The sequence below is a fragment of the Cinclus cinclus genome, chromosome 15 (assembly GCF_963662255.1).
Source record: "Cinclus cinclus chromosome 15, bCinCin1.1, whole genome shotgun sequence".
NCBI lineage: Eukaryota > Metazoa > Chordata > Aves > Passeriformes > Cinclidae > Cinclus > Cinclus cinclus.
Window position 1 is genome coordinate 7,924,240 of NC_085060.1, and position 22,756 is coordinate 7,946,995.

The 22,756-nt window shown below is 41.9% G+C and overlaps 1 protein-coding gene and 1 long non-coding RNA gene across 2 annotated transcripts; one reads left to right on the plus strand and one right to left on the minus strand.

Moving 5' to 3' along the window:
- LOC134050189 (uncharacterized) lies at positions 1-9,521 on the minus strand. Its single transcript, XR_009933662.1, has 4 exons — positions 9,021-9,521; positions 6,672-6,732; positions 679-747; positions 1-265 (listed from the first exon to the last, which is right to left on the minus strand). It is a non-coding gene; the product is annotated as an uncharacterized LOC134050189 (long non-coding RNA).
- A 180-nt stretch (positions 9,522-9,701) lies between these two features.
- LAS1L (LAS1 like ribosome biogenesis factor) lies at positions 9,702-22,458 on the plus strand. Its single transcript, XM_062502718.1, has 13 exons — positions 9,702-9,898; positions 10,381-10,506; positions 10,697-10,766; positions 11,915-11,996; positions 13,025-13,216; positions 13,814-13,860; positions 14,241-14,350; positions 15,022-15,107; positions 16,019-16,234; positions 17,455-17,590; positions 18,166-18,545; positions 19,481-19,622; positions 22,089-22,458. Exons 1-13 carry the CDS (start codon positions 9,702-9,704, stop codon positions 22,177-22,179), a joined length of 1,875 nt encoding a protein of 624 aa, XP_062358702.1. The 3' UTR covers positions 22,180-22,458.
- Positions 22,459-22,756: the final 298 nt, after the last annotated feature.

The following is a 22,756-nucleotide window of genomic DNA, read 5'->3' on the forward strand; positions in this document are numbered from 1 at the left end:
TCAAAAAATGCAGAGAATTAAGGCATTTAGGATATTTGTACAAGCAGAGTGAGTGGGTAAGAGGAATTACAGGTAGATAGATAGATCACAGATTGACAGGTAGGCACATATATTGACATATAGATACATATCCTGTTTTTGGCTGTTCTGTGTTACAGAATTTCCTGTCTTCAGAAACAGACACAAAGAAGCAGGCACTCAGTCCCAATTATGCCATTCTTTTCAGGAGAATTCTTCTGTCTTCATAAGGAACACAGACTTCTACCTTTAAAACACAGCAATGAATTTGTCTTACAATTTTTTCCTCTTACTTAACCCATTTCTGACTCTTCATTCTCACAAGAAGAAAACCCCCTGAGTTAAAATGACAAGGATAAAAGCCTTTAATGTCAAAATTAGTTTTTTTAAGTCCAAACATATTTTGAGAATATCTCCGAGCCCAGGAGTTTTCCCCTTCCCCACCATACATATTCCCTGCATTTCCCTGATGATAGGGCTTCAGCACAATGAGTTTGCTTGAGTTTGGAGCCGACTTGCTCTGGAGGGGTTTTCAGTCATACAAAGAAACTGGGACAGGCCCCATCCTGGAACTGGGACAGGCCCCATCCTGGATCTGGCATGCAGACCCTGTCACTACCACCAAAGACCGTGGAAGACAGAATTAGAAACTGAACTCACTTTGCCATAGAGCTCCAAGGGCTTCCACTGGCTGACCTTAGTATTTAATTTCCTGCAGTATGGTTGTCACTGTCAAAAAAAAAAAAAAAGAAGTTGGATAGCTAACTCTGCTTTAAATACAGGAATGTGTTCTAGGTGGCTTCTTCAAAGTCCATTCCTATTTTCTACTAACCCTACTACTTGATGCATTTGTAGGAGCTGAATGCATCCAGAAACATAGTAAGTATAGGAACAAGATGGCATAAGGTAGGACAGAATAGCAAGGTAGAGCATAACACAGAAGCAAACTCATTCTTATCATTGATCATCATGTCCTCAACTCAATGTTTACAATGACACAATTTATAGTAAAGATACAGTAAAATACAGTATAGTATCTTAAAGACATAATAAAAATATAATTTATAGTAAAGATTTCAGGCAATCAATTCAGTAAATATTTTGTTTCAGCAACACAGACAAGATTCACTTCCATATCAACAAACATATGGTCAAGGCACCCCCCACACAGCCTGCCAAGGTAACTTGAGCTTCCTTGGAACAAAATTTAAACCCTGCATTGCCCCACTACAACATAAAAAAATGATGAAGTACATCACCAGACCACAGTGTATTTCATTAATCCACCACTGGATTGATGCCTTCTCTCTGAGAAAATGGATTGCTTTGAAAGAATGGCTCATTTATCTCAAGAGGAATTACTGCAAATTGTTCTGTCTTGCCTCAATTTCCCCAGTCAATACATAATTACTGGGATGCTGATAGTCTTAATTAACTATTGCAGTGCACTGTGAGGCCCAAAAGCAAAAAATATTATGGCATTAGCTTCCCAGGATTCATTTGGTACGAGTATTCTGAGGGACTGAGAGGGAATCTGACTTTTATCTTATTAGACAAACCACTGGTCCCTGAGAAACTGTGGAGATCTTACAGTAAGAAAGTGTTAAACATACTGTTAACAGCTCTCCTAAGGACTCCGTAGGAATCACAAGAAGAGTTCAAATTACCTGAACTTATGCCAAACCAGAGCTGTGTCAGTATCCCTTCAGCTGATTTTTCTGGCAATTTCCATTTTAAAGAATTTAAAGGATGTAGACCAATGAAATACTGAAATTCTTTTAGAAGATTTTTTTTTTCACACAAGCTTTGTTTTTGTGAACACTAATACTGTATTCACACAGTTCTGTATCGCTGACAGTAAACTTTTCTTCTGAAGCAGACAGGACATTTCTGTCTGATTAGCTGGGGCATTTTGAGTTCTGCTGACTTAATGCTTTAATGATAAAACACTTCAGCAGAGATGAAATTTGAGCTGGCATAAGTCTGTAGGTATGGGGACAGGTGATGCCTGATCTGTCTTCCTGGACCAAACAAATGCAGTAATGATTTTTAATAAATTTGAACTGGAAGAAAGAGACAACTCTTGACTGGCTCTTTGTATCACCAGACCAATTTGTTCCTGGTTTGATACTCAGAGTCCTAAATCTGGCTTTACTGCCCTGGTGAATGATTTCTCTTCCACTTTAACTTTGATTTTGCCTAGTTTTTTCCCAATAAGTGGAGTCAAACTTTCCTGGGTGATTTACCCTGGCTATAAACAGAGAAAATTCTGCACAAACCATAAGGAATCAAGGATCCTTTGCCCCTCTCCCAAATATATCATAGCATAAACTTCCATCAGTTCTACTTTGTCACCTTTTCTGATCTTCTCCCTACATCATTTTTTATTTGTCATAAGGGATTAAGAATTCTCTTAAATCCCAATCATACTACATCACAGTACTGTTTCTGTTTTCTCACCCAGATCCAGGAAACATGACATCACATCAGGCCGTAAGACCAAAATGGGAAACATTTAGCAGCAAAGACTACCTATATCAAAAATCACCTGAAAAAAACCTGCCAAGCAGACCACTGAAGTAGCTTACAGTGTGTAGGCACCAAGTTAAAGCAGTCTCATGAAGAAAGTCATCCTTGTGCTGTGGGAATTAAATTAGACTCAGCACATGACTGAGATTTCCTCCTGCACAAACCCAGATCAATATCCTAGAAACACACAAACCAGTATCTTAGATGAACATTCATACCTCACAAAGCTCCACAGGTACCTGTCCCCTGACTCCAAAGCCATGGCCCCCCATCCTCTTGCAGGTACACAGCCCTGATGCTATCTCCCCTCTCAGTGTGCAGGCCACATGTTTCCATATGACTCTTGCAAAAATCCCTGAGACAGGATAACTGCACATAGGACCTGGCAAGTTCAGTGTTTAGAAGAAGAATTTCCTCTCCTGCCTTGCCAAGCCCACCCAAGTACCTCAGCCCTCTAATGACACAGAATAACAGAAGTTAATTCAAGGCCTGGACACCCCACAGCTCTCACAAGGGTGCCTGAGCACTTTGTTGTCTTGGTGTCTTTTTTGCAGCACAGATGGGTGTAAGTCTGTAAGGTCCTGATGTTGTCATTAGAACCTAGCACTTGACTTCACTGGATGCAGGGTCCTGGCACAGCTGTGCATAAATTAATTTCAGTTCCTACTGTTGCACCCTGCAGCATTGGGAATGAAGAGCAAACTACTTAATGAGTGATAGTCATCTTGTATATATAGCTTTGAAAAGAGATCAGCATGGTGAAGAATTGAATGGCTTGGTTCTCCTATCCAAAAATAGCTCATGGGGAACAGCCCACTTTTGTATTCCAGAAAGTCCAAGTGAGAGCAAACCCAGCAAAATTTATACATAATTTTACTTTTTGTCCACTAAACTGCAAGACTATTCTGTTTCCTTCTAATATCAGTCTCAGGTATGCTTTATTATACTTGCTTGTATTATTTTCTAGGCTACTCTCTTCAGAATTTCAAGTCTACTTTATGGTCAAACAAATCTAATATTCTGATACTATCTGGAGATATAAAATCGGCTTTAAGAGAATTCATTTTATTCTGTAGAACAGAGGTTCATTTAATCTCAGTGTCTTATTTTCCTTACATATAACATGAAAACACAGATTCCTCATGTTTCAATAGCAAAAAGTTACACTGCAGTTACTGATGTTTGCCAGACAGTTGGCAGGTGTGCAAGGGAGGGTATGAGTCCCAATGATTACATATGCAGTACTGTATTTCTGAAGTTTTTAACCTTGTTTAGGAATTTACAGATATCCCACTGTGGTCATATGAAAGTCTGCCCAAAGAGATTATAGCTGAAGGGTGTGCTGTGAAATCAGCCTAGTTATTGTCCTTCTCAAAAAAGTTATGAGCCCATCTCTCTGAACCCAATTCTGTTCCTCCTTACAGTGGTGCAAACTGACTGATTAACTGTAACTGAGACAGAAATCTGACTTGTTGGGTCAAATTCTAGGATAGTTTGTGTATTTAAGATCCACAGAGCTTGGATCTTCACTTTCCAGGAATTGATTTCATGCTCAGAAACAGAGGAAGAACATTTACTGGCAATATCTGCTATACTGAGAGCTAGCTTCACCTTTCAAAATCATCAGATTCATTTAATATTGCACTATTTTATGTAATACACAGCTTTTGACCTAACTGCCTTGTGTGTAGAGTGATTTGGAATGAAAGTAGGTATTATAAAAAAGTATATGTCTGGTAATGATGAACTGATGTGATTTTGGTGAGGGGCTACACTGTGTTTGTCCTCAGCAAAGGACATTTCATGTACTTCAGCTCTGCCTCTAAAATAACCATAGTTCAAGGCATTAATATTTCATGAGGCATAAACGGTTCCCCTTTAGGAAAAGTAAAAGCAGTTTTTCCTGTTTGTGAAATTTCCACATTGGCAAGAACAAGAAAGCTTTCGAAACACTATCTTTGCTGCTTGCAGAGCTTCACTGCCTTATAGGGTCTGAATCCCCTGGATTCACGCTGGGGGCGGGCTGGGAGTGCTGGCTTTTCCTCCTTCTGGGTGATTCTGGGAGGCCTGCAAATGATGTCACGGTACATTTTAGGCTACAATAACAGGAAATCATCAAGTGTTTACACTGGCAGACTGGGCTGTGATGTGATTTTCCTCCTCTTCCTCTCTGCCCCCCCCCCCCCCACCCCTGCCATTGACTTCCTTGATATATCTGCTTCCTCCGACTAAAATACTACAAGGTGGCAACACCGAAGGAGGAAAAAGGAAAGTGGGGGAGGGAGACAGAGAGGCATATTTTTAAAAAGGATGATTCCCCTCAAATCACTGACAGAGAGCACAGTCCTCCCTCCCTGGCCCTGCACAAACTGTTAGTGCAGCGGCTCAGAAACACGTCAGAAACTGGCCTGCTGAGGAACTGGAGGATGGACCGCTCCCTGCTGAGACATGAAAAAGAAACTCGCCCCTCCTAGCACAGATGAGTCACAGAAAAGATCTCCCTGGCAAAGTTTTCTTCATATTTTCCTGCCACATAGGCACATCTGGAAATATATGGCATGGGCTGATGGATTCCAAGAAGGAGAAGGCTGCATTTTCAGGGCTTGGGTCAGAGTAAGGAAGCAAGTGACTTTTACCCAGAGACTGTGCCACAATCTGTGGCAAACATCAGTTTTCAGTTTCAGTTTCAGAGACGAGGGAGGGTGCTAGGGTTCAGGTCCTGCTTGTACCAGTGATGCACAGTATGAATGTTAGACATTGTGTCCTTTCCAACCTATTAATACAAAGGAAAGAAGGACGAAGGTGTAAGGTGGTATCCAGAAGACAAGGGATTGCAATGAGTTAAAACAGACTAATTGGCTCCAGGGGAGTTCACGTTTCCATGACTATAGAGAACCTGGCATTAGCTCAGTTTGTTAGAGCATGGTGCTAACAACACCAGGTGTTTGGCCCCAATGGGCTATTCACTTAAGAGCTGCATACGATGATCCTTGTAGGTTCCTTCCAACTCAGAATATTCAGTGATTTTGTGATATACTTCCAGCTCATTTCCATCGCACTTCAGCATCTTCATGAGGGGAAGTGGAGGGCCAGGTATTGATCTCTTCACTCTCATGACCAGTGACATGACATAAGGAAATGGCATGAAGCTGAGTCAGGGGAGGTCTAGACTTGGATATCAAGAAAAAACTTTTCACCCAGAGGGTAGCTGAGCACTGTAACAAACTCCCCAGGGGAGTGGTCACAGCACCAAGGCTGTCTGAATTCAAGAATCATTTGAAAAATGCTCTCAGGCACATGGTGGGATTCTTGGGGATGGTCCTGTGCAGGGGCAGGACTTAGATTCAATGATCCTTCAGGGTCCCTTCCAATTCAGCATACTCTATGATTCTCTAAATCTAGAAAGGAACAAGGTAGGAAAGGAAAGAGTAGCAAATAATTTTATTTCTATTGTCTATTTTTCTCCATTTATGCAACACCAGCAACAATGACAGTTTAAATCATGCTGAGAAATCTCCCAAATGGAGATAAGTCTGAAATACTCACTAAAGTAAAACTACTAGGATATGGAGAGTCTTTCTCATGGCTCTGTTCAGTGCATTTAGAAATTGCAGGTCTCCAGTTCATAAAGCTCAAGAACAGACAGACAGGAAACCTTTTAGAAAAAAAATACAGTCAGAGGGACTTACAGCTTGTATCTATGATGCAACTGCAAAGTGTAATTTACAGCAGTTAGCAGAAGGAACAGGAGCCACTAAGATGTGATTTCACCACTCTAAGTTACCTACGGTCAGTGACAAGCTGATATAAACTGCACTAAAACCACAGGTGTTTTGGCTTCCTTATTATTACTAACAATGTTATTACCTGAGGCATCTAATCAGGGCTGTGAAAGATCATCACAGCAATGGTCACACATTTATTATCTTTCATCATTAGTCTACCCTGGCCCAGAATAAATAGGAAGGTTTTTCCCTAGCCAGGTAGCTGGGTTCTTAAATCCACTTAAATAGGTTCTTCAATCCCAGACATATTCAAAATTAAGCACAATCTCAAATGCTTTGCTGAACAAGGGGTTGAGGCTTTCCTCTCTTTAATAATCCCAAAGATAAATTGTAACTCACCCAAGGGTAAATTGTGCAGACCAATTAGCTCATCTTTGGGAATCGGCATAAAGATGAAGTCCTGTGAAAACAATTATTATTAAATATACCTCCAAAGTGAAAGAATTGTTTGCTCTGTCACAAGCTTTTTAACAGACAAAAAGCAATAGCCTAAATCTATGATACCTCATCTATGCTATGAAGCCATACTGGCTGCCCAAAACTACATGAATAGATATGGATATGATTATTAATACTGCAAACACAGAAGGCATAGAGGGTCAACTTTGTGCACGGCTGGGGTGAGGGAAAGGATACTCACTTTATATTTTCCTCCCAAATAAATGGTGAGATGGAGATTTGTTTCAAAGAAAGCCAAGGAAGCAGTAGATTAAAATCAACCTCACTACATCATCCCCATCTCCTTCTTAGATAGTGACAGAGAATGACTTTGGCAGTTTGGCAGCCAAGACAGAGGATGGCTACAATTAAGGCCTTTGGTGAGGATTCTGAGAGTCAGTCCTCACCACTTTCCTTCAGAGCTCCTCTGCAGGCAGAGGTAGGCTCAAAGAAGGATACTCAGAATGTTAGGTAGGAATTATTTGGCCTTACTGTAATCAGCTGTTTTTCCAGCACAACCTTCAGGCTGAAAACAGGTTTGTTCAACATGTGGTAGCATCAGAGTGGTTACAAGCTGCTTGGCCACAGCAAGTGGACAGACCCTTCCAGACACACACACTCTCCCATCATTCAGTCACCAAGGGTTTTCCATCCCTTCTTTGCAAACATTATGGGATCAGAATGAAAACCAGTTTGGACAGCTACAATGACATCAAATCTAAATATATCCAGAAGAGCAATGCTACAATTGCACAGAAACAGAAAAAGACAGAAATATCTGGAAGGGGCACTACTTGCACCTCAGTGAGTCAACACTTTAAAGCATGACCATCTGAGAGCCAGCATATATCTTGAGGGTGCTTGTTCTTGAGTCCTGAGGAACATCCAGATTTGGGAACTTTCATTCATGTCCAACATATGTCAAATGCATTTGCTTTCTGTGAGTCAGAGCCTGGGGTTTCACCAGGCTCTGACTTCACCATCCAAAACAGAATTTTTCTATGCTGCTGAGTCACACTGGCGGCTGACAGGCTGTGCAGACAGGCTCTGCAGATGCAGGCTGAAAGACTGTGTGAGCGTGCTGCACCAAACTCTAAATTTTCCATACCCTGAGGGCCCAGGAAAGTCATTGCCTGCACTGCCACAACAAGTTTTCATCAGTCATGGTGCTGGCAGTATTCAGGGTGGGTAAGAATATGGCTTATTTGTCTGAAAGTGTTCTCAACGTCAGTGGCCCCTCTCATCCATTTCATGGCTACAGTAACTCTGACAATACTATCCCTTCTATGAGCAGTATCCACCTCTGTCACAGCCTTTGTAGAGAATAACAGAAGCAGTGGATCAGGTCTGACTCTTCCCATAATGAAACATTTGACTAAGAGATTTCTTGAAGGGACTTAAAGCTTTTTTCTTCCAGCCTGTAAGAGGTTGGGTCTAATAACCACACCAATTTCAGAGCACAGGGAGCATAGATGGATGCTATGGAGTTAATATGGCTAAAATCACTGGAAATCCTAGTGCACTGAATGTAGACAAAATTAAGAAAATAGAAGAGAGGGACAGGAGTACTGAACTTCTAATTGTTTTTGGGATGCCACTGGCTGGGAAGCAAGTAGGAGGTAATATTATTTAACAGTGATGAACGGCCACAGTGAGCAGTCCTCTACCTCAGTTCAAATCCTGCTCACCTTACAAGCTCTGCAACTGCGCTGGAAGTCACAAAATGCATCAGTCAATTTGGTGCCACTCTGTGGCAAGCAGGGAGATGTTGACTTTTTATATCTCAAAAACTTTAGTTATTTCAGAATTAAACATAGGTAACAAGACTATTCAGTTAAAAAAATGAATATTCCTAATTTATATCTATGCCTCAAGAAAGTATATTACATTAAAATGATATTGAATAGTGTAGATTATATACTTGTTTTAAAACAAAACACCCCCACCTAGATATTTTGGCTAATAGCCCGGTGACTTTGTTACATAAAAATCAAGAACTAGTGAAGGGCCTTGAGGGGAGCCTGGATGAGCTGGGCTGAGGTCACTTGGTCTTTTCGGCCTGGAGGAGACTGAGGGGAAGCCTCATTAATTTACAACTTCCTCATGAGGAGGAGGAGCAGGCACTGACCTCTTCCCTTTGGTGACCAGGGACAGGACACAAGGGAATGGCCTGACATTTTGTTAGGGGAGGTTTAGGTTGGATATTAGGAAAAATTCACAATTCTTGACCAAGAATTGTGCTTGCCCCACCTTGGGTACTCTGTGCTGTTTTCGGCATCCAAAGGAGGGCCAGGAGGAAGGGGAGAGGTCTGGAGGGGAAGTCCTATGAGGAATGGCTGAGGTCACTCCGTTTGTTCAGCCTGGAGATCGAGGGGAGACATCACTGTGCTCTTCAACATCTTCACGAGGGGAAGTGGAGGGGCAGGGACTAAACTCTTCACTCTTGTGACCAGCAACTCAAGGAAATGGCATGAAGCCAAGCCAGGGGACCTTTAGGTTGGACATTAAGACTTTTCACGCAGAGGGTGGTTCGGCTCTGGAACAGGCTCCCCAGGGAAGTGGTCACAGCACCAAGGCTCACAAGAATTCAAGAATCATTCGGACAACAGTATGGGGCACACGTTGCAGCTGCTGAGGATGATCCTGTGCTTTCTCGCAAGGCTTCCCTCAGGACACACCTCGCCGACCCTGAGCTCCCCGCAGCTGCACAAGGGGAGAACGCGCCTGTCCTGCACTGCCCCGAGCCCCCGGGCCGCAGCGGCCCCTCCACAGCCCTGCACCACCCTCAGCTCCCGCCGGCCTCAGGCGGCCGCACCCAGCCCGCGCGGCGGGCGCGGGAACCGGAAGCAGAACCGGAAGCGGAAGCGGTGCGAGCAGGGCGGGGCGGGCGCGGCCCGCGGGGAGGCGGAGCCAAGGAGCGGCGCCGGCGGCATGGCGGCCCGCGCGGGCCCGGCCTGGAGCCGCGAGCGGCCGAACTCGTCCCCGGCTGGCAGGCGGCTGAAGCCGCTGCGGACGGTGGTGGCGTGGAGGGGCCGGGCGGAGTGGGACCAGGTGATGGTGGGGCTGTACTGCGGAGACAGCCGGCTGCAGCAGGACGCGCTGGACCGCGTCTCGGCATGGAAGAGCCGGTAGGGCCGCGCACCGCGGGCGGGGAGTGCGATGCGGCTCTCGGGGCCTCCCCTGCGTCCCTGGAGCGGCCGCTCTGTGCCCTGCGCCCTGTGCGGCCCCGGGGGCCGCCGAGGACCCGAGCGCTGCTCCCCACCGGAGCAGCTCCGGGGCCGGGGCTGTGTGGGCAGGCCGGTGGTGCAGCCGGGCAGGCGGCCTCTGAATTGCCTCTGCTGCATCAGTACATGACACCCGCCTAGGTAAAGCGTCTTGTGTGTGTGCTTAAGGTATCTGTAAGTACTCATTTAATGTGTGCGTGGGAGTAGCCATGTAACCACTCTGTTCCAATAGACGGCTTTTGGAAAGAGCTTTTGATGCTGTCTCAGCGTACCATTTCTTAGATTGTTATGTACCACAGAGCACAAAATGTGGTGGGAAAGTCGCCCTTTTTACAGGGTGAGTGTATTCATGTGAGCCTGCTCACCTGGTTTTCCTTTGCCTCCAGGTATGGTCCAAAAATGCCTCTTGCAGTGGACTGCACGGCAGAACTGATTCGCTGTAAGGTCCTCGATTCATCTGGCAGGTTGAAGTCACATGAGCTCATCCTCTCTTATGGACTGGCTCTTGTAAGGTAAGGACTCTCAAGGCCCTTGTGTTTTGAGAGAGAAAGACCTGGGCAGATGCCATTATTCCACTGTCTGAGTTCACTTTGCATCTCTGGGACCACAGGGGTGTACATTACATGGGGAGTTTGTCTCTGGAGTTCTAAGTTTCTCTGCAGCTCTTGGTAGTAATTTATCTTTTCTGTAACCTTCATGCAGATTTGTCAACTTGATCACGGAAAGGAAACAGAAGATGGTCAGCATTCCTCTGAGACAACTAGCCAGAGAGGTAAGTATTTAATCAGAGTTGCTTGATAATTTACATCTATACAGAAAACATGTGCATGGGTTATTAGCAACACTGAGTGGACAAAATTGTGGGGGATCATTCTTTTGTAACCAAAATAGCAGATATAGATGTTTGTTTATTCCAGGTGCAAAGTTTTAAACAGCTTTATTGCAACTGGATCTATAACTTTGTTCTTTGAAGTCACATTAAGAGTAACAAAGGCTGATGATCATGAAAGGTTTTTGAATTGCATGTGATCAAAAGTCTTGATTTAAATGTGATTTACACATTTTTCTTTCATAGCTACTGAGATAGGAAAAAGAGATAAATCTGGGTTTATAAATCCTAGTCTTTGACAAGCAAGGCTATAAACAACACATTTGCAGGTATTTTCCTCTTGTGTCTTTTTCTTCAGGTGAGCTTTTCCGCTTGTGTGTGGAGGAGGAAAGGTTCAAGCTGTAATTGTAGTAGCAGGACCAACTTGAGTCCTTTTATTGCCAGCTGCACTGAACATCATACGTGGGATCAAATAAGTTTTGACAGTGAAGGATAGATTGTATTTGAGTGACTCCTGTAAATGTTTGGGCCCCTGTGTGAGAATGATGAATTGATTTATATTTTTTCCTGGGTTTTTGAGAAAAGTTCTGCTTCTTACTTTTTAAAACTGACCAAGCTTAAAAGCAAAGGTCTTGCATAGTTAAAGGTAGTTGTCCTCAGGAATGTTGCAAAAAACTGTATGGAAATTACCATGTAAATTTCAGTATTACATGTGATATTATTTGTATCTTTGATTTATAGTTATCCACAATGTCTCATCCATTTAAATACAGTTTAACTGCTTCTGGGCATCATTAAATTATGTGCAACAGCTCTATCTAAAATGAAATCTCTTGTCCCATGTAACACTGAACTGAACTTAAACTGAAGAACTGTAAAATATAAGTTTATATGGATTCTAGGCCAGGAGGAGTGGCATCAGAGAGCTGGGGGATCTTGGCCCACTCTTGAAGTGGGAATGCAGGGGAACTACAGTGCAGGAGTGGGCAGGAAGGTGCTGTTCCCACCTGGCGGAGGCGCTCTGCAGCTTTGCAGGGCTGCCAGCAGGTGTGGCCTGCTGCAGGGGGGTGACACGTTGGCTGTTGTTGCAGGTAAACATCCCCGTGTGGGTTGTGGATCTCCGTCATGAGCTGACACACGGGAAGCTGCCACGGCTGGCCCTGTGCCGCAAGGGTGAGTGCCACCAGCAGCTGCCATTGGGAGGGCTGGCCTGAGGCATGCTTGGGGTGGCAGTGCCAGTGCTGCAGGCCCTGAGGGAAGTACCCCTGCCTCTGTTTTGGGGTCCTGGCAGGGATAGTTGTGATGTCAGACACTGAGAGGATTTGCCACTGCCCTGTCAGGAGAGCTGAGCTGTATCCACTGGCTCTGGGTTGTGCTTCCTCACGGGGCAGATGTTCAGAGGCTTTCTCTTATCCCTGAAACAATTACTTGAAACAACAACAGCTGGTTGCAACAGTTTGCTGCTTTTGCTTTTTTACAGCACAGGAAGTTCATATTGGGGAAATAGGTAAAAGCATTTCTTGATGGTTTAGTGATACCTAAGACTCTTAAAAATCCCATTTAGGGGGAAATGTGGATACTGCAAGCCTGAATGAATGACCAGCTCATAGCATTTGAAGAGATTCCTGGGAATTTTGGGTTAAGGCTTGGGAATCCAGTTAAATATTCATCAGCATGGTCTTTAGATTGAACTGGGAAAATACTGATGGAAGTAAGGGCATTTTCTTTCCATTCTATCTAATGTATCTAGTGTAGTCCCTGCACAAAAAAATTGTTATTGTTGTAGATGCTGTGTTGACCATGGTGATACTAAAGTATTGACTCATTTTCTCACGAGGATGCCACTACAGGGACCTAGTTGCTGCTTAAATTTGATCCAACTTGAGCAAAGTGTAGTGCCATAGCAGTGCCCAGTCTTTTTGGGGTTTTTTCCCCCCAAAAAAAGGATGGGTAGTTACCATGCCTATGATACTGGATTTTTTTTCCTGGTTTCTTTCTGGTTTGGTTTTTGGGGGGTTTATTTGTTTGGGTTTTTTAAACTTGTTCATGTTTTCATTAATGGAATTTTTTGTGTTTTCAAGGTTCATAACTGGTTAATAGCATTTATTTTCATAATACAAGTTAGCAATATACCACCTGTTATTTTTTGCAGTAGCAAAGAAATCCTCACAGAGAAGATAACATTTTCTGTTCCCCATTAGGTTGCGATGTTGTGCTGGACTGGCTACGAAAGATGTATTGGAACCGTCAGCTAGGCAATAACTTGTGTGAAGAAGATGAGGATGAGGAAGAAGAGCAGGAAGAGGTGGAAGCAAATGCAGAGTTGGACAGTGATGCATGGGAGATGCAAACCCCACAGCATGAGGCCTGTCAGAAACACAAGGAATTCCATGGCAGGTGTTCCTAGAACAGTAGTAGATACAAAGATTAGATGTGCTAGAGAAAGCAGATTAAATGTGTCACCTTCCAGCGTAAAGATACACCTTCGGCTCAGGTTTTGGGATTCCTCTTTGGGTTCTGGTGGATTCCTGGGGTTGCCTGACTGGTTTCATAGTATTTCTCCAAATTTTTAGCACTTCGGTTTGTGAATAGCTGTAGCACTGTTGCAGTTGATGCAAAATGGCAGTATAAGGACTACAAATATGCATCAGAACAGAAACTGCATATGGGAGCAATTTCTTCCTACACCGATCTATTTAGGAATTTGTTTTTGAGCTGTCTGGGTTTATCCAACTTGCCTGCCTTTGGCTACTTTTAGTGATAAAATACGGAAATCGTGGTTCGACCCCACTTGAGAAAATCTATGTTGCTGGAAAAGTCTGGGAGTTTTGGGAGTCTTCAGTGTGTTGTTTGGACAGAATTGCTGGCTTCATTTGACTGGTGCTTTCCTTGAATGTAGATGTAGCAGAACTAAGCAGTTTCTTTAGATATAAAATTGTCTTACATAGTTGATCTTCTTCTTAAATTAATATATTTATGTTTATTTCTAGAAAAAGTCAGAGATGTTCTGATGTCTTACAAGAATGAGCAGTTCCGGGTAAGTGCATTATCGTGATCAGAACTTCCATTAATTCCCTTTTCTTTCTTGGGCAATATGTTTTTTCTTCCCTGTTGCCTTGGTTAGTTCCTTGCTTAGGTCTGTCTGCTGGTATTGTCATACACGTCTTGACAAAGGAGAACTTCACCACAGAGAACAAGCAGTTTGAACTGTGACAGTTCCTAATGTGGGCACTGTTTACAGGTTTATAAAGGAGCTCTGTACTTACTGGAGTTTCCATGAAAGGGGAACATTTGTGAACTTTCCAAGTGCTGGTGATGAAGTACCTGTGGCATGTGCATCTCTTGTCATAGCAATAATGTCTTTGTGTTTTCCATGGGACTATATATTGTTAATGCTTGAATTTTTCCTTCACTCAGGTTATGCAGACTATGCCATCTCTTTCAAAGTCTCGAGAATTGTGGTCTGATTCCTCTTCAGAAGTGGACTGGATTTTGGCTCAGATCAAAGACCTGATGCAGGAAAACAGGTATGTCTCTGTAAAGAACTGAGGTGAGAGGTACGGTGCTGTAGACCTATTAAGTTGCCTTTTCATAGTAGCTGATCATGGAGAAAGCAATTAGTTGATTTCCTCAGCATCTTGGAGGACTGAATTGTTGATCTGTGCTAATGAGCAATGGTCCTTGTGCCACATGGTCTCCAAGGCGTTGTCCCAGACTTCACAGTCCTGGCCCCAAGGCATGCAGCATCTTCAGTGTCTTCAAAAGTTCTCAACAACCCTGTAGAGATTTTGATTTCACAGAAACCTTTAGAATTCTTAAAATTGCAGGGCAATATTGGCATTTTCTATATTTTTTACATTTCTATTACTACAGAACCTGTAGGACCTAGTGTGTTGAGACTTCCTTATTACCATAGAAATTTGCATGGACATCTTGACCCGCTTTGAGAAATCTAATTGGTGTAACTGCAGAGGGGAGAGAGTATCATGTTACAGATAAGAGCTATAACTCCTGGTGTTTTGAATATGAATATATATGCTATACAAGAACAGCATTACCAGGTCTCTTGTTCAAACAAAAAATTCTCCATTCCCTCCTCACAGTTCCAGGTATTTGGCAGTCAAACTTGTTTCAGAACTGGTGCAAGTGGTTTGATACATAAAGGAATAAGTGGCAGTAATAAATCTCTCTGCTCTAGGGAGACAGTGGCTGAAGCTCTTCTCAGTGATGGCTTTCTCATCCCAAAGGTAGATTGTCTGAAGATGCTAAATATCAAGTATGAAGGTGAGTGTTTTATGCATCACCCAAGTAGAAAATGCATAGCTAGCGTTATGACCAAGTCTGTTCTTTTTTTCTCATTATATTGAAATCTCTAATTTGCTGCATATTTTTTGTATATCTGAGTCCTTAAACCTCTTTTGCCCTGTTCTCCACAGCCCCTTATGGCCATGCTTAGCTATTGCTTTTGCATAAGTCTCGTGGGATAGGGGGATAGCTCTTCAGCACTGAATATCTAGCCAAAACATCTTTCAAAACTTTCATCTCTACTCTTTTCTGCAATAGTTGCTGATTTCAGGAGCTCCCACTAATTTCTCTTCTACACTGAAGATTTGAAGCAAATCAAAATGGATGGGGTTTTTTGAGCCTCATTCACCAGCTGCATCTTAGTTCCAAGCTGCTGCCCATATGTGTGGAGTTGCAGTTATTGTTTGCAAGAGAACTAGGCACCTAGAGGGAATGAAAATAAATAAATTCCCTATTTCACAGCCAAAGAACTTTCCAAGAAATATTCTCAAATTTCCATGACTATATAACAGTAGAAAAAATTTAAAAGCTTTTTGATTTTATGTTGCTTTGCTCAATGAACCTTCTCTTTGCAGTATATTTTTTAGATAGAATAGCTCCTAATTATGTGTGAAATAAGATGAAACTGGAAAGGGATTAGCAAAATAGGTAGATCTTCCTGTGTTAATAATTTCCATGTGCTGATTATCAAATTGCTACTTATTTTACTTGCCTAGCATAAGAAAAATCATAATTTCAGGCTCAGTGAGGACCTCAGGAAATATCTAGTAATCAGTGATCTGAGAACAAGCCTCTTTAGTTTGGAGCAAGTGTCACACCTGTATTTCATAAACAAATTACTAAGCACCAATTTCTGGCTTCTCTGTTTTGTTTTTTTCTTCTTATTGCAGCAAATAAAGAGGTATGGCAATTCAAAATTCCCCCGACATTTTACTGCTTTTGGCAGCCTTTGCTGTCAAGCCTCCTTTCACGAAGTTTTACACAGATCCTAATAGAGAAAATGTTTATAGAGTTGAAGGGATGTTCTGACTCTTCAGAACTCCGACCTCAGTTCTTGATCAACTGGATTTCTGAGTTGCTGAATGGCATTGCCAAAGTAAATGCTGGTGAGTGTGTCTGGAATTTGTGTGTTTGAGAAAGTATAAGAGTTTTTTCTGTACTAGTGTAGAACTATACTAGTAAAGTGGTGGGATCTTTATACATAAATTGAAGTAGCCTAATTAGTATATTTTGTCATGTGACATAAAGCTTTTGTTGTTGCATTTCTTATACTTTTCAACCTGTAGCTTGTGCATGTCACGTGTTTTTTAGCAAAAGATTGAATTTGTTATTGGTAAGTTTGCTTCAGCCTCCTCAAGATAGGAAAAGCAAATCTGTCACAGGAAAGATCAGGCCCTTAAGTTCTAATTTCTCCAGGTATCAATACTTGAAATAACAATCAATATCAATATTAGGAAATAACATCCTTATATGCTATCTGCTACTATTGTACGTGGTGTGTTATGAGATCCCAGTTTTTCTCCCTTAACAGAAGCCTGCCTATATAAGATACAACATAGTGTTGCTGTCCTTTATTGATCCTATCGCATATCATAAAAGTCCTAGAAGGATTTTTGTGCCTCCTAAACTTACTCATAAGTAATATTTTTGTAATCAGTTCCTGACTCTTTGAACTGTTACAATTGGCAGACTGTATGTTTCGTTCCAGATGGGCACTGAAAGGCCTTAATTACTGAGTGTCACAGTTCCTGCTACACAGGATTTTTATACTGTGACATATTGCATCCTTGCAGAGGTCTGCACCCCTTAATTTTGGTGCCTCTTCTGTTCTCTCCTGGTCTGGCTCAGAGTGCACAAAGATTTTGGCAGTATCTCAGGCAGTCATAGGTTAAGATTGGGTGCTTTCAGTCACTGCTGAGCATATTTGTGATGATCATATCTATGATCCCTGAATGCTGCTAGTTAAGTCCCAGCTGTTAAATCTACTGTTTGCAGAGCTATCTGAAATGATACTGGGTCCCTGATACAGCACACTGCATTTATTTGGGATATTACTGTTCTGACACATCTTGTGGCTTTCCTGTCTGGGGTGAGGTGCACAGGGCCAGCTTGGGAATGTCTGCACTGCTTTGTCTGGTGGAGCTACCTGAGCTGTCCATGTGTTGTCCAGTCCTTTATAACAACCTTGATGTATTTGGTTGGTACCTCTAGTCATGCACTTGGGTTAAAATGACAGCTTATTAGAGGATGTAAAAATGCAGTGGGATGAAGGATGTATTTTTGATGAGTTTTGAGCACCCTGTTGTTTTCCTTATCTTCTTTGAAGGGAAGAAAAAACAACAGTGTAACAAGCAGGTGTCTGTGAAGGAGCTGTTCCTCCATAAAGTTCCTTTGCAGTGGATAAGACTGACTGACAGCTGCTTGCAAGCTCCCTGCTGGGCAACCCCACATCTTCTTCAGCTGTAAGTTTGCTACTGTGACATAGAAAAGGAGCAGCAAAAAGTGCTCTGTAACAGCTTTGGTTCCCTACTGATATGCTGAGCTATAGCTGCATTCCCTTGCCTTTCTTTGCATCTTGTAGAAATTGTAACAGGTGCCTATAAAGCCGTGCTTGCTGAAATTCATCTCCCCATCGATTACACACAAAGAAGGAAAAGAATTTTAAAAGATTGCAACTTCAAAATGAAAGTGGATGTTACCTGGGGAGGTATTTAAATAAGCAACCTGTACAGAAGCAAAGTGACTTGGTAGAGATGTGACCCTATTTAGGTGATAGGAATTTTCCACAGCTCCTAACTTCTATACATGAAAACAGCAAAGAAGAATTCAGTTAGAAGTATCCCAAGTCCTTAATTTTAATCACAAGGACAGAGTATTCCAGCATCTGCTGACCAGGAAATAATCAGATATTGCCTGTTAGATGAGCTGTGTGAGTCACCTGCCCTGGAGAAAACAAAGACTTAAAAAGCAAAAAATACTCCAGATAAAGATCTGTCAACCCTTTGAAGACTTATCCATTGCCCTTTTTCCTTTCTAGGATCCTCACAATCATGAGACCTCACTTGCCACGGTCTTCTCGGAAGAACCTTCTCTATCTTGCTTCCATTTACACAGAAGGAGGTGCCCCTTTGTCCAGTCCAGGTCTCTCTTCAGATGGTAGTGAACAGCCAATTTACACTCTAGAGAGCTTACAGTGGAGAGCAAGGCAAGAAAATCAAGTTAAAAATCAAGGGCAGACTGTAGAGAAACAAGATGATGTGCTAGAGGGAGACAATGGTGTCGAGGAAGTGGAAGAGGAGGAAGAAGAGATGGTGACTGAAACAAATCCTTTGGAAGGACTTGCTCATTCTGGGACCATGGTGGCTATTGCTGAGAAAAGGGCAGCACTGCAAGGATCTGCCTGGCAGATCACTGCAGGTAAAACATGACCTTAAGACTTAGACATCATTATTGATGAATTTTAATTTAAATACAAAAACATCTCACCCCTGGGGAGATGCACAATTATATTGTGCTTCAGAGTAATCTAAATGCCAAATTACTGAAAAACATGGCTTTCCCAGGGTTTTGTTTATGTTCAGGAATATTCTCACTTAAGCCTGTAAAATACTGTGAGTGTGTTTTCCAGGAGCATGCTATTACTGTCCTACTTATTTTTTTATTAGGTTTTTCCAAACTGTTTAAAATTTCAGTGTATCTAGTTGATGATGCAGCATATATGCCAGCTGTGAATGGTGATGAAAATATGGATGTTTCTTGGACCTGTGTTTGTCAGATGTGGGGGTATTTGAACCTACAGTTTATGTGTGAGCCTGAGTTCCATGCTCTTGGAAAATGGTTGTTATGACATGGTGGCAAACAAAAGAAAGGAGCAAGACAGGTTTTTAGAATGAATAAACAGTATATCCAGTGTTTTATTATCTTTGTTACAGTTGCTGCAGTTTCTCTTTGGGGTTGGAGGTCTCTGTAGCTAAGAATTTTGAATGAGTCATGGAGGGACTCAGACACAGGAGGAGGAAGTTGCTGGAGAGGAGCTGGAGTCAAAATGACATTTGAAAAAAAAAAAGCAGCCACCAGAAGACTGAACTCTTGTACTCCATTCACTGGGAAATTTTCTCAAGGGAAGAAAAAAGAGACATCTTAGGTGTGCTGATGTGAACAGCTTGTTAGAACAGGGTGTTTTAAAAACAGAAGCAAAATTATCCTCTAATTCTGTGACATCAGTGGTTCAGATCATTTGCTGAATGGCTGAGTTGCTGGAGGCAGTATTTGTGGACTTGTGGAGGGTGATCTTGTGTTTTAAAAATCTCTTTGGGAAACTCAAACTTTTTGTTTTTACTGTTTTTATCTAGATGAAGTACGATGGAAAGACTTTCCTCTTGGGAAGCTCCCAGGTCAGACAGATGACCCTGATGGTCTCATGTTGGATAATTATTCTATGATGTCCCTGCTTGATCAGCCAGTGAGGGATGACTGGAAGTCTCTCAATACAAAGTGAGTAATGGTGTGGGTGGGACTTTGCCCCAAACCACAAAATGCATTTCTCTCTCTGTGCCTTTTACTATACCATGTGAAAAATTAGGGCTGAGATTTCCTTTTAACTTCTATTTAAATAGTTTGATCCAAATATCTACTATTGTCTCTAAACCTAACCCTGATGGTATCCTTTGAGGATGCCATCTTCTAATATTGCTATCTTCACTCCTCCTGCTCTTTGTTAAAGGAAACCATTCCAAGGATTATGAAATATTGCTGTTGAGCAGGTATCAGCACAGCCCCAGCAGGCTTGAAAATTGAAGGGTTTTTTGGGCTTTGATCTTCAGTATGTTGGCAGTGCTCAGTGACCTTTTAGAGCTGTAGCTATTAATTTAGAACTGCAGATCTGACCTCAGTAAAGAAACACAGATTGTCCTGGAAATAACAGGGGCATTCTAGAAAACTTTAGTCAGATCACCTTTGTTACTAAATGAAAGTTAAAGCTTATCTCACTGGAGATGTTTTAATAGGGTCATTATTTTGCACTTTGAAGTCATAGGAACTTGAATGCTGTAAGCTGTCTAATCAGTTTCATCACATACATATAAACCCATCTCCTATTACTTTAATCCAAGGAATGCTTCAGAATATAAATGAATTGTAGTTCTTTTCCTTAACATTTGATTGGCCAACTTTCTAATCACCGATTCTTTTCTGTGGTTGGTGGGCCCAATCAAGTTGCAATGTGAAGAACTGAGAATCATGCAGCTAGGGTATTTCATTGGGAAGAAAACTTGCACATGCTCATATTTTCACATATTTGGAGCTGTGTTCAGATTCCAAGCTTCCAGTTTCAAATCTGAGAAGAGAAGGGCTTCCATTTTTCTCCATCCTCTTGGTCATCCTCCCTGGCATCAAACTGATCTTCCCTTATTGGTAACATTCTGTCCCTTTGGAGGAAGATGCCCTAGACTGCATTTTGAAATATGATTTAGTAATGGTGAAGTATATTAATACAGTATTAATATATTAATTGCAGGCTAAAAAAACAAGTCACATTTGTGAATTTCAGGCTGTTTTTTGAACAATGTAATGTGTAATGCAGCTCATCTTACTAGAAAATATTCCTGTAGAAAATGAGAAACTTTTGGCCTGGTATGGCTATCATATGTGTCTTCATCTCTTTCTGTGAGGAAAGGGGCAGACAGTTTGTTCCACTCAAATTAGAGCCTGGTAGGATGCCAAGGAAAAAAAATATCTTAGAAATATGAGGAAAACCTGTTGCTTTCATAAATAGAAAGAAGAAGAACCTAATTTATTCCTGCAGCTGTGCCAGGTTTCATCACGAGTGCTACAATGTCAGCTTGTCCATTGCCCAAGGACGTGTGGTATTAGAAAGGTGGTCTGACTTTCCCAAGGCAGAAGGAAGAAGATTTTCTTGACTTGCTTATATTTTCTTCTGTGTAGGAACCTTGTCCTTTGTCTTGTAGCTACTGGGTTTTTTGCTTCCCCCATCAAAGGTTTTGTATGGCCTGTTCAGAAGGGGTGTTTGCTATTTACTTTTTTGCTATTGCCCTCTAAGTTCTCTGTCTGCAGAGAGCTGTTCTGCCCGGTTCATGAAGGGAGGTACTAAAGGCTGGCATGAGAGACTGAAAACTTGATGTTTTACTGTGAAAATGTCTGTAAGGTGCTTACAGAAGGCACCTGTGGCATAGGCAATGGGACACACCCATTCTAAAAGCAATGCCCTTCTTTTGTCTTTCTGCAATTCCTTCCTCCCAAAAGATTGTGTTCATTTTTGGTGGGTTTTCTGGTGTATGCTGTGCATGTGTTTTATCAAAATTCATGTTTAGTGTTGCTGATGCAGTCTCTGAAGCTTTGAATAGCTCTTGTCATCCTCAGGCAGGTGTTTTGGGTTTTGTGATAAACATATGTGCTTTTTATTGGCTCACAGTGTCAGTTTTACCTGAGAGCAGGAGCAAATTTGGCAAATAATGACCACTTGGAGAGTTTTCTGGAGAGAAGTTGCTGACATGCTGTTGCTTTAGGGATTGCATCCTTAAATGTCTCTGTAAGTCCCATGATTCATTCTAAAGCCATAGAAATGGGTAATATTGTAAGATTTGTAACTTGTGAGAGGCTGATCTCATGTCAGTTGCTTGCATTTCATTTGTTAGCATTTCACCTGAGCTTGTATTCCTAGCTGCAAAGGACAGATGAAGGTTCAGATGACAATTGTTTTCTGGTGATTTTTGCAGCCATTTCTCCCTCACAGTTGTTAGTACCTGGTCACCTTTATTGTAGTTTGTGTCTTGTACCTTTCATGTTTTAGGACTATTGATTAAAAATGAAGAACATTCTGACAGATGAATGTTTCAGAGCTAAAAATGAGAAATGTTCTGGAAATAAAGTGCTATCAAAATTACTTTGATGTGACCTTCCAAATCAGGCCACTGCTAATGTGCTTTATTCTCTTCCTCACAGCTCTGCAGAATTGAATATTCCCATGACAGGAGGATTGTTATGGACCCAGAATGACTTCCATAAAATAAAAAGTGGCCTTCAACTTTTCTGAGACAGCAGCAGAGTGCTCTGTGACTTTTAGTATTGCACAGGTTAAATAGCATGGAAGATATAGTAATGGTGGTGAGAAAACAGTCACTCCAGGAGAAGTTGTTGTTGCTGTGGTTTACTGATTTTTACCATGTAAAATCAATGTTTTATAAAGCTGCTGTGTTTTAAGTTGCATGTACAGTCTTGCTTAACCGGTTGAAGTTCGCTAAATACAGTTAAAAGTTCTTTGGAATCCCTCCATATTCCTTAACATTTTCATAAATAAATACAGCTGACTGAAGGCAAACCTTGCTCCTGGATGCTGTTTCTCAGTTTTCACTCTGAAAAGTATTTTCTGGCCCTCATTAGCAAGACTATTGAGCCCTTCTTATTTCAGTGATGCTGATATTGTCCTGGAGGAGTGATTGTGTCAGGATAAGATTGTGCTACAGCTTTCACCTGTCTACAATTTCACATGAAGCTTCAGCAATCAATCCTAGCTAGAGCATGGCTGAATGCACTGTGATACATAAATACCATTGAAATGTTTTTGTCACGATATTTTTTTCAAGTGATAGTCCTTGAAGTCACTACTGTCT

Coding starts and splice junctions, on each gene's coding strand:
- LAS1L (XM_062502718.1), top strand. CDS start 9,702: ATGGCGGCCCGCGCGGGCCCGGCCTGGAGCCGCGAGCGGCCGAACTCG. Junction 10,767..11,914: donor TGAGACAACTAGCCAGAGAG/GTAAGTATTTAA, acceptor CTGTTGTTGCAG/GTAAACATCCCCGTGTGGGT. Junction 13,861..14,240: donor ACAAGAATGAGCAGTTCCGG/GTAAGTGCATTA, acceptor TCCTTCACTCAG/GTTATGCAGACTATGCCATC.